This window comes from Penaeus monodon, chromosome 14, assembly GCF_015228065.2.
Source record: "Penaeus monodon isolate SGIC_2016 chromosome 14, NSTDA_Pmon_1, whole genome shotgun sequence".
NCBI classification, from domain to species: domain Eukaryota; kingdom Metazoa; phylum Arthropoda; class Malacostraca; order Decapoda; family Penaeidae; genus Penaeus; species Penaeus monodon.
The window spans coordinates 16,348,155-16,363,154 of NC_051399.1; the positions used below are offsets into that span (position 1 = coordinate 16,348,155).

The window sequence follows — 15,000 nt, forward strand, 5'->3', positions numbered from 1 at the left end:
TTCGAGTTTAATTAATTATTGTTATGTTAACTTGTTCTCATAATTTTCATGTTAACTGTCTTTGAATTAATGAAATTATTTATTTTTTTCTCTTATATGTTATTCCTATTTGTAATCACTTCATAACTACTTGCATATTATTATATTCTGTGTATACACGTATATCGTTGTGTTCTTTATATCACTATTTCTTCATACTTGCCGTGCTAATCGGTCGCTCATTCACACATAGATTTAGATCACCTGACTAACCTCTAATCTACCTACCTGCCCACTCTACATGGAATTCACTTTTGGATTATGAATTTTACTAAGTGCCATTCCTTTGACTTATAACTGAACCCAAATCACTTTCATAACGTTCTCTCACAATATGATATCTTGTTTTTAATGATGCTGGAAGTTATGCTTCTTTAATTTAATCCTTTGCCGACGGGTGGCATGTACGCACATGCCATGGCATGGCTGGACTATCTGCTGGGGGTATGTACGTACATGCCATGGTGTATGTATGGACATGCCATGAGTTTTTTTTAGTTACAATCATGGCAAAATGTTATTTTTCTGCCACTGAAAGTGTGATCAAGTCGTTTTTAACACTTTCTCATTTTTACTATGCCCCCCCCCCAAAAAAAAAAACTACTACGATTTCAACTCCATGATGCCACACACTGCTTATTTTATTTAGACTATAGACCAAATAATGATCAACTATGTTGTCTATATAACAAAAATATCTTTCAGTCTCAATTTATCAGGAAGTATGGCAAATAGAGACTTTAGAAAATAATGAAAACTGAAAATACAACATATGCTCATAGTATTACGAAGAAACGGCAAGGGATGCTGGTATTTGGCATGAGTGGTCGCGCATGCTAGGGCGACGATATAAGCCCCCGGCAGTGAGGCCCAGGCAACTATGAATATTACCCGTTGGGAATGGGTTAGGTTTGGTGAATATGCACCAATGGTAGTGCAAATAATGGCAACACAAATAATGGCAACACATTGCAGACACCATGCTTTATATAGGTTTACACAGTTATTATCATTGCAAATTATTTTAAGACTGGCTCATGGCCATAAATGAAGGAATCCTACACCCACTGCACTGACAAATTACACACACTCATGCTCGAACCATTGAAGCGCCTGTGACATGCACTGTTAGTTTATCACCGCAAGTTAATTTCAAGCCCGGTTCATGGCCATAAACGAAGGAATCCTGCATCCTCCACTCCGAGAAATTACACACATTTATGCTCATACAGTTGAAGCACCTGAGATGCGCATTGTTAGAATTAAATTGAGGCCTAGCTGCTTTGTGTCCGAAGCATAAGTACTTGCCTATTTAGCCCAAAGTTATGGAATTCTTGTACAAATAATTTTTCTCTTTTCAATATGATAATACTCTACTGAACCTCCTAATCCTAACAAATCCAAAGTAATTAACACCTCACTTGACACATTACCTTTCTTGTGGCAAATTTTTCTCATTATGCTCTTATTTTTCTTGCAACTTAGTAAGGTGATTGACAAATGCAATATCCTCCTTCTCCTTAGCCCTTTTACTGGCCTGGTACTTATATTTCAGCTCCATAAGGTGATGTAACTCTCCTTGCTACTGAATGTTGCACCTCTACCTCTACCACACCTGCTACCCTGGCATGCAACGACCCTAGCAACCACTGGATCACCAGGAACCATCAGTAGATACCAAACAGAACATGTATCCCTATACGCTACTGCAATGTTTCAAGAATTGCAGATGACTTGAGGATGAGCCTTGTGCATGGCAGATCAATGTCAACAATACGTAGCAAGGCCAGATGGTATACTTCACACCTTTGTTCGGCAGCTACCCTTCCTCCTTGAGTGGACACAGGTCCGCCCAACTTTCTCTTTTCACATGGGAGTAAACATCTGCCCCCGAAGGGAACCTCTGGATAAAAGGACATGTTCATAAGACAGAGGGAGAGAGACAAGACAGATGGGCCAAGCTACACAGGGTCCAGCTCCAACACCTCGTACTCGACCTGGGGACAAGGGGGTATCTTGGAGTTCTCATATCTACCTTCAACAATACCCCAGCAAGCAAAGACCTCTTTCATTGACCAGCCAAAGTTCATCTCTAGTCTTACTTACAATGGATATATGTATGTACGTATATGTATGTCTATGTATGCATGTGTGTGTGTGTGTGTGTGTGTGTGTGTGTGTGTGTTTGTGTGTGTGTGTGTGTGTGTGTGTGTGTGTGTGTGTGTGTGTGTGTGTGTGTGTGTGTGTGTGTTGTGTGTGTGTGTGTGTGTGTGTGTGTCTCTCTCTCTCTCTCTCTCTCTCTCTCTCTTCTCTCTCTCTCTCTCTCTCTCTCTCTCTCTCTCTCTCTCTCTCTCTCTCTCTCTCCTTCTCTCTTTTTTTCTTTCAATATTTCTTTCTCTTTATCATTTTCTCTTAATTGACTGTATTTACTGTTTATCATAAATTTGCAGTGCTTTGGAAGTTTTTGGAGTTGTAAACCTCTATATTGTGTTGTAACATATTTTCCTTTCTGTTACTTTTTTATAGTAAGGCATGTATATTATTAGAAATTGTCAACTGCACAAGATTTTATAACACTTGTTTTTCTCATTTATGATGAAGCCATTACTAATTCATTTTATCTTTGTCAACAGGGGACAACAAAGGTCAGTTCCTTTTTTTTCCCCCCTCTACCAGAGACTCACCCACTCACTCACTCATATGAACTCATTCACCAATTCATTTACTCACTCACATATATTTTTTCATTCATTCATTCAGTTACTCATTCACTCACTCAATTAATTAATTAATGGACTGTCGTCTATTTACCCTCGTGTAGAAAATAAGAATGCAATATACTGCTTTGGTTAACCTTATGTAAAAGTCACTTTTATAATGAAGTTTCATTCATGTGCTACCTGAGTAAATTACTTAAATCCCTTTCAGAATAACCCAAAAATATGAAAGTTTTATACTTTACTTCAATCTCCTACTCTATTGAGTCATTTTCTTAGAACAGATTGTTTTTTTTTCTCTTTTGAAGAAGTAACTATTGTAGAATATGTGCTATCATCCTGTTTTCACTCATAACTCTGCAACTGTGTAAATATTTTTTACTCACAAGTATTCTGATATCCTGGTAATTTAGAGGGAAAAGGAAAAGTGAAAATGTTTGAAACTAAATATATTTATTTCAAATAATAACAAAAATAGACAAATTTCTTTGTAAAAAAATAAGTTTTACAGGAGAAGACCTTAAAGTCCAGTAGTGCCATTGAAAAGGCGGCAGCCTGGTAGTCTTCCTCAGTAACTACCTACTCCTTCCCTTTATGCCTCTTCTGCTGCACTACCTCACGTTTTTTGTCAAGTTCCTGGAGGCGAGAGGCAGTGAGCTTGCTTAGTGTGGATCCAAGCAACTCGCCTACGTAGCCTTCTACATAGCCAACATTGTATTCAGTGGCAGTTGGCGCCAGAGCGTAGTCCAAGATTTGTTTGTTTGCGTTTTTATATTTAGAACAATAACACCACATTCTGGAATGCAGATGTTCATTGGGATTTTTTGTCTTTCCCATAATGCAAGTGGATAATAGTTTGTCAGATGTCAGTCACCTGTATTCTCTGTACTGACACTCCCAAAACAGTTTCCACAGGTAAATTTGGACATCACTCATTCCAGATAGTTCTTCTCGATTATGAGATATTCCTTGTCTGCTGCTACAGGTTTGTCTATTTCTTGGTCACTTTTGATGAAAAACCACCTCTTCTTTGCACTACTTGGAGCAATCCTGATCGCCAGAGGGGAAAGATGTGGTAGCTGCAGGCTGGTCGCGAGGGAAGCTGTGGGCTGGACTGTGGATGGTGAGGTAGTGGCTGAGGCAGCGTGACTCATTCTCTTTCCTTTCTCTCTCTTCGCTTCATTCTTGCTTTTATCATATTCTTCTTTCAACATTATGCTTAGTTTGATGTGGCATCCTGTGAAATTATTCAGTGATGGAGTATGAGGCAGATGAGTGTCATGTTACATCTCCTTCCCAAGGAGGTCCACAGACCACAGAGAATGACAATTTCCCACCTTCAAGTTCTAGCCATGCTAGACATGCCAAATGCATCCAGAAAATAATTATTCAATTCCACCAACAAAAAAATCACATAGATTCTTGTTCAATGACCGAAATAAAAGCATTACCTGTGTATAGGGTTTACCTAGGTCACAATATTTGATCTATTTTGCTAATAAAAACCAATTTAGGAACCAGATTTCATCATGAAACTTTCAGAGAGTGTTGCCAATACCATAATCATATTTTTTTAAAAATACGATTATGGTATTGGCAACGCTCTCTGAAAGTTTCATGATGAAATCTGGTTCCTAAATTGGTTTTATAATTTCTCAAAAATTATAATATATTTCAGTTCGATTCCTTAATCCAATAATTCACTCATTCACTCACTCTCAATCACTAATCATTACTTCATACACTCATTGACTCTCACTCACTTTATATATAAATATATATTATATATAATAATAATATAAATATATATATATATATACTATATATATTTTATATATATATAATATATATATAAATAATATATAAATATATATATATTATCTATATATAATATATTAATATTTATATATAATATATAATTATTATAATAATATATAATATATTATATATTATATAATATAATTATATATTATAAATATATTATATATTAATAATATATATATATATTATATATTAATATAATATAATATATATATATAATATATATATATATATATATATATAATATATATATATATTATTATATTGAGATATACATATATATAAAATATATATATATATATATATATATACATATATATATATATATAACATATACATGCATATATATATATACATACACATATATACACATATATATACACACATATATATATATATATATATATATATATATATATATATATATATATACATATATATATATAACTCTTGCCATCTACTTACTTTATGCATGTGTTTGCCTAATTCCTAAAATTTAAATGATATGTTGTATATCTGCAAGGATTATATGACTATAATTTATTGTACTGATACTGCCATCCACAGTTCACCATTTCTTCATAATTAAAATTAGAAAAATATAAATAAAATAAAACATGATTTTTTTTTCTAGACTAAATTAGTTTCCTTTGTGATTCAGGAAAAAATATCTTCCATATAAAAAAGAGGTTCCTCTACAAAATATGATCCCTATTGCAAACAATAAAAAAAAAAAAAAAAAAAAAAAAAAAAAAAAAAAAAAAAAAAAAAAAAACATTTGGGGGGTATGTAAACATGATATATGAGACAAAGTGCAATTATATACTCTATAACATAAAAAAATCAATCAGTCAATCAATCTATTAGTTATCTAACACTGTTATACTTTATGATCAAATGACTAGAGCAATGTTGCCAGCAACATCCTGAAAAGGCTACCTTAACCACATGTGAGAAAACTCAAGTATAAATTGGCACAAACATTTAATTTTTGTTTGTCACTTTCGGTTAAATTGCTTATAAAATTCAAAGGCTCTTTGATGCCACTTATACATATAATTTTTACTATACATATTATTATCATTATATATCTTCATGATATAATACTAACATATATGTGTATATTTCTTTATTTTTCTACAACAAAGGTCTCACTACCAATACTATGGTGTAATATTAAAATTATAGTGGGTGACAGCCAATTATTATTGCACAAATAAATTACAGATATTTCATGTAAAACAGCATATTTACTGATAATTACAGACTTGTGCATCTGCAGTTTGTTTTGAATCTTCGGTGCAAGTACTGCAGATATGGATTAAACTTTAATATGGCATTAAATTTTATAACGCAAACAGAAGATGCTTTATGTTTACTATAATTTTAGTGAATTGTGTTTACAGTGATGGCTCCAAATATGTATAGTCACCTTAGTCATACCTATCCTTGATTTTTGAAAAGATTAATTTTTTATCATTTTATCATTCTATTATTGTTTCTTTTTCAAATAATATTACAATAAATAATAATAATGTCAATAATGATAATAACTAACATTATTAACCCAATGTCAGCAGGTGGCAAGATTACAATGACATGCCCTCTGTAAAAAAAAGTTTATCTATTGTCTTTGCACACAGATGGCTCTACAAGTGCTTAGTCACCAAGGAGTCAGCTATTAGTCTTACCTATCTCTTCTGTTTACCCTTTTCCTTCATTTTTTGAAAGCTTCATTCCTATTTTTTCATTGTCTTTGATGTTAATATTTTAATAACAATTTAATAATCATAATATCAATAACAATGATAATGTCAGTATTAGTTCTATTGGAAAGAAAAACACATTTTCCTGCCAGTTCAAGGAATGGGGAAATCAGGATCTGTCACTAGGGCCAACTGCTGGATGAGCACACATGGAGCCATCTGTATGTAACAAACCTCACAAAAGTCTAAAGGGGACAGTAAATAATCCTACTGACATTGGGTTGACTGCTTTGAAAAAAAAAAAAAAAAAAAAAAAAAAAAAAAAAAAAAAAAAAAAAATGCTGCAAATTCAACTAGAGTAAACCCACCTCAATGAGTTCATAAATAACCGGACAGCCTAAATATTCTTCACACTTCTTCTTGCTTTCTTCATGTATCTTCTTTAGGATGTAATCATCTACTCCCCTAGGATTCCTGGAATAGAACATCAATCTTAGATATATTTATATAACATTTTTATGTACACACACACACACACACACACACACACACACACACATATATATGTATACCATACAGACCCATGGAAATGTATGATGAAAGTTTAATTTTACACATACAATAAATAAATACTTGAGGTAAAAATATATTTAACTTTATTATGTTATATTTAACTAATCCACCCTGAAATAATATGCATTACTCATTTGTCTTCCACATATATATATGTACTTGCATAAACACACACATATATAAATATAAATATATATATATATAAAAACACACGCACGCATGCACACACCTGTGTATATATATGTATATATTACTAATATACAAATGCAAACTTATACACATATACATGTGTATATATACACATACATATATATTTATATATATATATATATATATATATATATATATATATATATATATATATATATATTACATATACACATGCATATACATATACATAAATATATACATATACATATATACAAATATATATATACATATATGTAGAAATATATGTATATACATCTACATATATAGAAATATATATGCACAAATATATAAATATAAATACATATATATACATATATATACATATGTATATATAATAAATTATAAAATATATAAAATTTTTCATCCCATAAAATCTATTTTTTAAAAAATATACTTTAATAAATTAAATAATAAAATTATAAACAATATGCAAATTATAAGAATATAAAAATGCATAAACATTAAAAATATAATATAAATTATAATATATTATATTATTATATTATATATAAATATAATATATTTATGCAAAAATATACAATATATCATAAATTAAATAAAAAATAAAATACAAATATATATACACATATTTTTAATAAATATATAAATATATATCACACACATATACATGTGTACTAAAAGGGTGCAACAGGATGAACTAGCTCCATGACATACTATCTACTAAACATGAGTAATGATAGGGGGGGTTTTTACACATGTCCCCGGGGGCCTTGGGGGAAAACGTTTTAGAATTCAAACCAAGCAATGTACTGAGGAAATAATGAAAAGGAAAAAGCAAGGCTCAATATATAGAATGCTACCCCAGTGGGTCTTCGGAGACTGTGCGAAACATGTTTAACTGAAAAGGATGACCTGGGCATGTATTAAAATAAAGGGACCTGGGCAAACATGACGCAGCTGGGGGGCGGGGAGGGGGGAAAAGCGAAGAGACGGATTTGGGGTGTGCCCCCTGTGAAGATTTTTTGGGCCCTTTGGACTGATAAAGTTGGTTGCCCTGTTTAAGCTTACGGCAGTGTGACATGCGGGTTTTCCCCCCGAAATGTACCTTAAAAAAGGGTACGGGAAAATAACTGTGTAAAAAAAGGGAAAGACGTCTTTTGTTTATTTCGTCCCTGTCGCCCTTGGCGTTTTTCCCTCCTGGTTTTCTGGGACCGTGGTCCTGGGCCTCTTGGGCTGTTCAGGTTCACGCCCTGTATTAAACGCCGTCCCCAGCCTGCGGGTTTTGGTGGCGAGAGACGGGCAAACCGGCGAACATTGGTGTAGGAGGGGATTTGGTTTGATAGTGAGAGCGCCGATTTTCATGTGTCCAAAGATGCGGCACCCATGGGGGGAGAGGAGGCTATGACTAAGGCGGGCACGAGTGAGGTGAAGCCGACCCAGAGGGAATGATCACTGCCATGTGGGGTTGGGGGGGGGAAAATGGACAAAGGGCAGAAGAGCAGGCACAGGGGGCACGCGAGCAGGCGCACCATCTCGTCGGATGCGGGAAAGGAAGGCAAGGAACTTTTGCCAATTGTTGAGGTGTTACAGAGCAATCTTTCCCATCTTGTGAAGATGGAAATCAGCAGACACCGACAAGGCCTGAACAGCGGAAGAGTGAACGAGGGAGAAGGGTGCGACTCTGAAGGGTGAGGTCGGGGCCCTGAGGGAGCAGTGAAGCCCGGTAGAACTTTGCAAGCGGAAGGCGACGGGGTTTGGAACAGATGCCAAAGTGTAGATTTACTGGGGTCTGTTTGGGGCCCCGTGGAGGAAACCCCCGGGCCCTCGCAGCGTGTGTCCCCCCAGGGGTCGCTGCAGAAGGCGGGGAACATGGAACCACTCCCTTGGGTATAGGGGGCGGAAAAACCGGCCCGGCAACCCGTTTTCGTTGCCCCCCTCCCCCCTTCCTCCCCCCCGGGGGTTAGTTCACGGACGCATTCCCACCCTGCCCCCCCTGGGCCCTCCAAATTCTGGAGGCGTAAGCCGGGGAGTAGCGGGAAGGGGCCGGGAGGCATATGTACCCCAATTTGAAATGCTGACACTCCCCAAGGGGGACCCCGGGAGAGAAGGCCCTGCAGGGGTAACAGATAAGGGGCCCCGCGGTGGAAGGGGGTTGGGGCTCTGCCCCTTTCCCCCAACAGCCCTTTACACCAGCGGGGGCAGGGGTTTTGAAACGCTTTTCGGGCCCCACCACCGGGAGGTATATCGGGCCCCCCGAAAAAGCGGGCTTGTGACGGGCGAGACCGTCCCCCCGGTGCGGATTGGAGGCGTGGTAAGGAGGGGGTACCCGCGGCGCGGAAGAGATGACGTGGCCGGGCCCGTGATTTTTTTTGACGTTTACAGGGGCCCGCAGCGCAAATTACGTAAGCAGGGACACCCTGAGACCCCCAGGTGGGGCTGGCGAGGGCCTTGGAGTTCGAGGCTTTCCTAAGGCAACAGTGGCCCAGGGCCATGCTGCCCCGTGACCTCCGGGCCGAAGGGTAAAGTGGAGAAAATAGCATTGAGGAAGGGGAGCCCGAGAACTTTCCAAGGCTTGGGTTTGGGGTGCGGAGAGGTAGGGCCAGACGTAGTCGGGTCGAAGGGAGGGAGAAAACCTCCTTCAAAACCCGGATGGGTTTGTGCCTTCCGCGTGCTGCAAGGGGCGTGGTGGTATGGCACCATCCCAGTGCATGTCCCCAAGGTAAGGAAGGGGACAGGCGGAAAAAATCGGAAGGGGGCCGAAACCCAGCGTCTTCGGTTCCGGGCCCCGACTGGGGAAACTGCGTCGAACCGCACGAGAGGTGGAGGGCCAATAGATGGGAAAACATGCCGCCACAGGGACACTGGGGCTGAGAAGACCCTGGGCCCGAATGTTTTCCACTAGCAATTTCCCGAGCACCACAGAGACTGTGTGGTGTCACGGGGCATTTTGGGGCGCTCAAGGGGCCAGGGGGCTCGATTTGGCGGGGTAGCACGGGGCAGCGGGTTTTTGTTGGGCCGACTGGCACACTGTTGCGGGCCTTACTACCTGAGCGGGTAAGGGGTGGTGACCTTGGACGGAAGCTGGAAGGTGCACGGTGAAAATGTGCCCTTTCTTTCCCGAGGTTGGCTGTGCAGAGGTAGTTTGGCTGAGCGACGCACCGCCCCCCGGACAGAGTTAGAATCCTTTAAAAAATTCAAAAGGGTCGTGGGGTAGGGGCCTGTGGGGCCCTCCAAAACCCGCGTGGGTGGGCGTAGCGGTTGGGCGGGGCCTTGTTGGGCCCGGGGGGGGTTTGTACAGTGGGGTAGCTAATCTCCGAAAAGGCCCAGAATGTGCCCGCTGGGGCAAAGCTGGGACTTGTGAGGAAGTGGACATCCCAAAAAGTGTCGGGGGGCGAGGAGTTTTGGTTTTTGGGGGGCCCCTTGCCTGACTTCCTCGAGGGAAATTTGGCGCACCGGTTGTGGCGTTACCCTGGGGCCCGGAAACACTCCTGGGGCCATGGTGAAAAAAAAGTGCGTTTGCCCCCGTAGCGCGTGAGGATGGCAGACGGACGAGAGAGGACGAGCATTTGGACGGTAGGGCGTGCAGCAGACGCAAAGGTGCCGACCTGGTCTTGGGGCAGGAGATACCCTCTGGGGGGGCCCCTGCCAATCTACGCGCCCCCCAAACCCCCTCCCGAGGCCCCCCGAGAGCGAAAAAGCCCCGCTGGATGAAAGATTTTTTTTTTTGGGGTTTTTGGAACTGATTTTTTAAATTTTTGATTTGTTTCAGGTTTTGAAGTCGAGCGACGGGTCTCTGCTGTAGGGGGGGGTGTGACCCCGTGGGTCTTTCGGGGAAATGTGCGAAAAATGGGTTTTCATAAAAGGGGACCGGGGGAGATTTAAAGAAGGGGCCCGGGGAAGCAGACGCAGCTGGGTTTTGAGAAGGAGCGGAGGAACAAGCCCCAAAAGCGGAGGGGGTGTGTTGGAAAAACCTTGGGGGGCCCTTGGACCTGATAAACGTTTTGTTTCCCTGTTTTAAAAATGTACGTGCCTGTGAAAAGTGGTTTTCCCCTGTAATGTACCTTAGAAAAAGGGACGGGTAAATAATTGTGAAAAAAGGAAAGACGTCTTTGTTTATTTCGTGCCCTGCCTCGCCACTTGGCGTTTTCCCTCCTGGTGTTCTGGGACGCTGTGGTGCTCGGTGCCTCTTGGAGCTGTTCAGTGTTCACGACCCTGTGGATAGCACGCCGTCTGCCTAGCCTGCCTTGTGTTGTTAGCAGAGAGACGAGGCGGTCGGCGTAACAATATATAATAATCCTCCCTGACCAGGTCTCGAACTTAGGTCACTTTGGGTATGAAACCTGAGGGCCAGTATTAAACCAACCATACCACATGACCCACTAAAAGGAGCGTGCAACTAGAACCTAATTTGCTCCATAGACATTACCTATCTACTCAAACACGAGTAATGACAGCAAGGTTTTACACACTCCCAGTGGGCTCTTGGTGGAAATTTATTTAGAAATTCGAAACTGAGGTGTGTGTGTATGTAATATGTATGTATGTATATATGTATATATATTATATATATAAATATATATATATATATATATATATATATATATATATATATATATATATATATATAAAAGATGGAATAATGCAATGCCATATTGATATAGACATATAATAATCCTCACTGACCAGGCATTGATATATCATAGGTATATATATAATATATATACATATCTACACACCTATCTACTCATACATGCGTAATGATAGCAAGGTATTACACACACTCCCCATGACTACTCGGTGGAAATTGATTTAGAAATTTGAAACCGAAGTCAGGTGTACTGAGGTATATATATGCAAGATGGAATAATACAATGCCACATTGATATAGATATATAACAATCCTCCCTGGCCAGGCCTTGAATCTAGGTCACTCCAGGTATGAAACCGGAGGGCCAGTACTAAACCAACCATGCCACACGACCCACTAAAATGAGTGTGCAACTAGGATCTAACTAGCTCCATGGACATTATATATCTACTCATATATGAGTCATGATAGCCAGGTTTTACACACACTCTCATATCATATTTATATTTGTGTGTGTATATATATATATATATATATATATATATATATATATATATATATATATATATCATCAGCCTGAATCAATCCACTGCAGGATGTAGGCCTCTCCCAATCATTTCCAGCTTTGTCTGTTTTGTGTTTTTTGTTTAGTCTTGGCCCCCAAATTTCATTATTTCTTCATGCCACCTTGACCTATTTATGTTATCTATAGCCTGGTCTGTTAGTTTCTTTGTTCATCTTTCATCTAGTCTCCGGCATATATGACCTGCCCATTGCCATTCTTTCTTTTTGATCCTCCCAAGTATGTCCTCCACTTTTGTCTGTTCCCTGATCCACATCACCCTCATCTGATCTCTTGGGATAATTCTTAATATCAACCTTTTTATCTCTCTCTTATTAGTTTCCTCTCCAGTAATTTGGTTGTAGTCCATGTTTCTGATCCATAGGTCATAATTTGGAGGATGCATTAGTTAAAGACATCTCTTTTTAAAAATTATAGCAAGGAGCCTCTTAGTATGTTACTGTGACTGTCAAAGGCACTCAAGCCTTGACTGATGTCACTTAAATTTCTTCTTTGCTAGATGTGTTTGTCTGTATCAGCTGCCCTAAGTATATATACTTGTTCACTACCTCTAGCGCTTCATCTTGTACATGTATCTGCTCAAATTGAGTTCTATTGTTGAACATCATCTTAGTCTTTTTCTTGTTCATCCTAAGTCCGACTTTCAGACTTTCTCTATTCAGATTGTGCAAGGACACAGCCTTCCAACACAGATTACTGGCCAAATAGCAAGCCTATATACTGGTACTTGAAAGTGCTGTAAAGTGTGGTGGGGCCTGTCGACCTTCTTCCCTGTTACTTCAGGGGTGAGGCAAGGCTGTGTCCTTGCACTAACACTTTTTTGCACCTGCATGGACTGGATAATGGGCAGAGCTACTAGCCAAAGTCACTGGTGGCAGCTCTTGATGCATTTAGCAATGAGGTGAAGCTTTTGGGCCTAGAGGTCTCCTGGATCAAGACCAAGAATCAGGACTTTGGGGGCCTGTTAAGGCTTACGCTGAGGACTTAATCAATAAGAGCATTTGGGGATGTCGGTATCTATGCAAAAGGACCAAGGTATATGTCTTCAAAGCCTTGATATTGCCAGTTTTGCTCTATGGAAGCAAAGCCTGGACACTATCTAGTGCCTTGGAGTCTCGTCTAGATGGCTTTTGTAACAAGTCTCTTCACCGGATCACGGGATACAGTTGGTAGGACCATGTGTCCAACTGTCAGTTACCCCATGAGACTAGGATAGGACCTGTTACTTGCGTGATCCGGGATCGCCAACTCAGGCTATATGGGCACCTAGCTAGTTTCCCTGTGGATGACACTGCTCATCAGGTTGTTTCTTTGCAAGACAATCCTGGGCGGAGGAGGCCCATGGAACAACTTAGGATGTCATGGCTTGCCAGCTTGAGGAGACCTGTTGCGAGGAGTTAGAGATGGGCCAAGGGCCTGCCTGGAGACTCGCCATGAGGGACCCTCATGGCTGGAAGCGAAGGGTGGATGCAGCCCTGCACCCCTGTCGGCGTTAGCCCCTTGATGATGATGATATCCACACACACACACACACATATATCCATATATATACAAATTTTATATATATGGATATATGTATCCATATATGTATATATATAAATATTATATATAAATTTCACACACACACAAGTATGAAAATATAAAGCACTTTACTATGATGAAACACAATGTAACTCTAAATAACAGAATTCATGTAACTTATTGCCATGGGCATTTTGATATTTCAAGCATGGTACAACTTTAAGGATACCAACTTAAAGGTGTGTAAGGAGTTCACCTTTGGCCAGGATACTGAAGGGGGCAGTTCATTTCACCAAAACTAGCACATGCAGATATACCCTGGCTTTAGGGGCATAAATAATAATATCTGAGGGATCCTTAGATAAAAGAGATACAAGGATAATTGTAATAATTTTTTTTTGTATGATTAACCCCTATGATCTAGATGACATGACCATCACATCATGAAAAAATTTGGTTTGAGTGGCAGATGACATGAACATGCAGTCGGGAAAATTTGGCTGAGGGCTGGGGTGACAGGAACTTACTGTCAAGAGAATTTTCCCTGAAGGCCAAGGTAACAGGAATGACTCAACACGAGTGGACAAAGCTCTTGGAGGGTGATTAGACTCAGTGGGCATTTAGGGAAGGCTATTGACTGGCAGCCCAGGTTATATTACAAAAAATTGAATACAAAAAGAAATTTGAATGTCATAAATAACCAAATGTTCCTTAATGTTATTATTATTCTACTGAGTTATGTTATATGGAGTCTGTGCAAGGAATACAGTCTATTGCCATCTGGATAAATCAAATCAAATGACGAATGTAGAAAAAAAGCTATAAATGCTCATGCAAAAAAAAGAGAAATAACAATGCAAAGGGAAGGCATAGAGTCTTGTCACTGCATGAGTACTACAAGCTACCCAGTTTAATACCCATATTTTGGGCTACATACAGGCAGTGAAGCTTCCAGATCCAAGGGGCTAAACTGAAAAAAATACCATTTAGGTATAAAAACCTACAATCAAGTCCCATTTACAAACCTGAGTGTGATACTTGGTGAGGTATCGGGATACTCGGGTGGCAAAGACAGCACAAGAGTTACTCTCACATGTTGTTCTTCGATATTCTGTCCAGTTGCGGGGACAACAGTCACCTCCACACCATCAGGCATTCCACTGAAAGAAAGAAAGAAAAAAAAAAGTATTAACCCTCAGAAACACAAAAGTCTTGGCCAAAAGTCAACTAGACTTGATTGTAAATCTATATATTTTGAAATGGAGGACAAAACTAAATGTT

The 15,000-nt window shown here is 39.3% G+C and overlaps 1 protein-coding gene across 1 annotated transcript in view; it reads right to left on the bottom strand.

The window, feature by feature from the left end:
• LOC119580922 (E3 ubiquitin-protein ligase RNF25-like) overlaps window positions 1-15,000 on the bottom strand; it is a gene marked incomplete at its 5' end in the record, with an annotated part of 24,023 nt that overhangs the window by 6,174 nt on the left and 2,849 nt on the right. Inside the window, 2 exon segments of the mRNA XM_037929164.1 lie at window positions 6,652-6,757; window positions 14,745-14,879. Of these exon segments, the coding sequence (XP_037785092.1) occupies window positions 6,652-6,757; window positions 14,745-14,879 (241 nt within the window).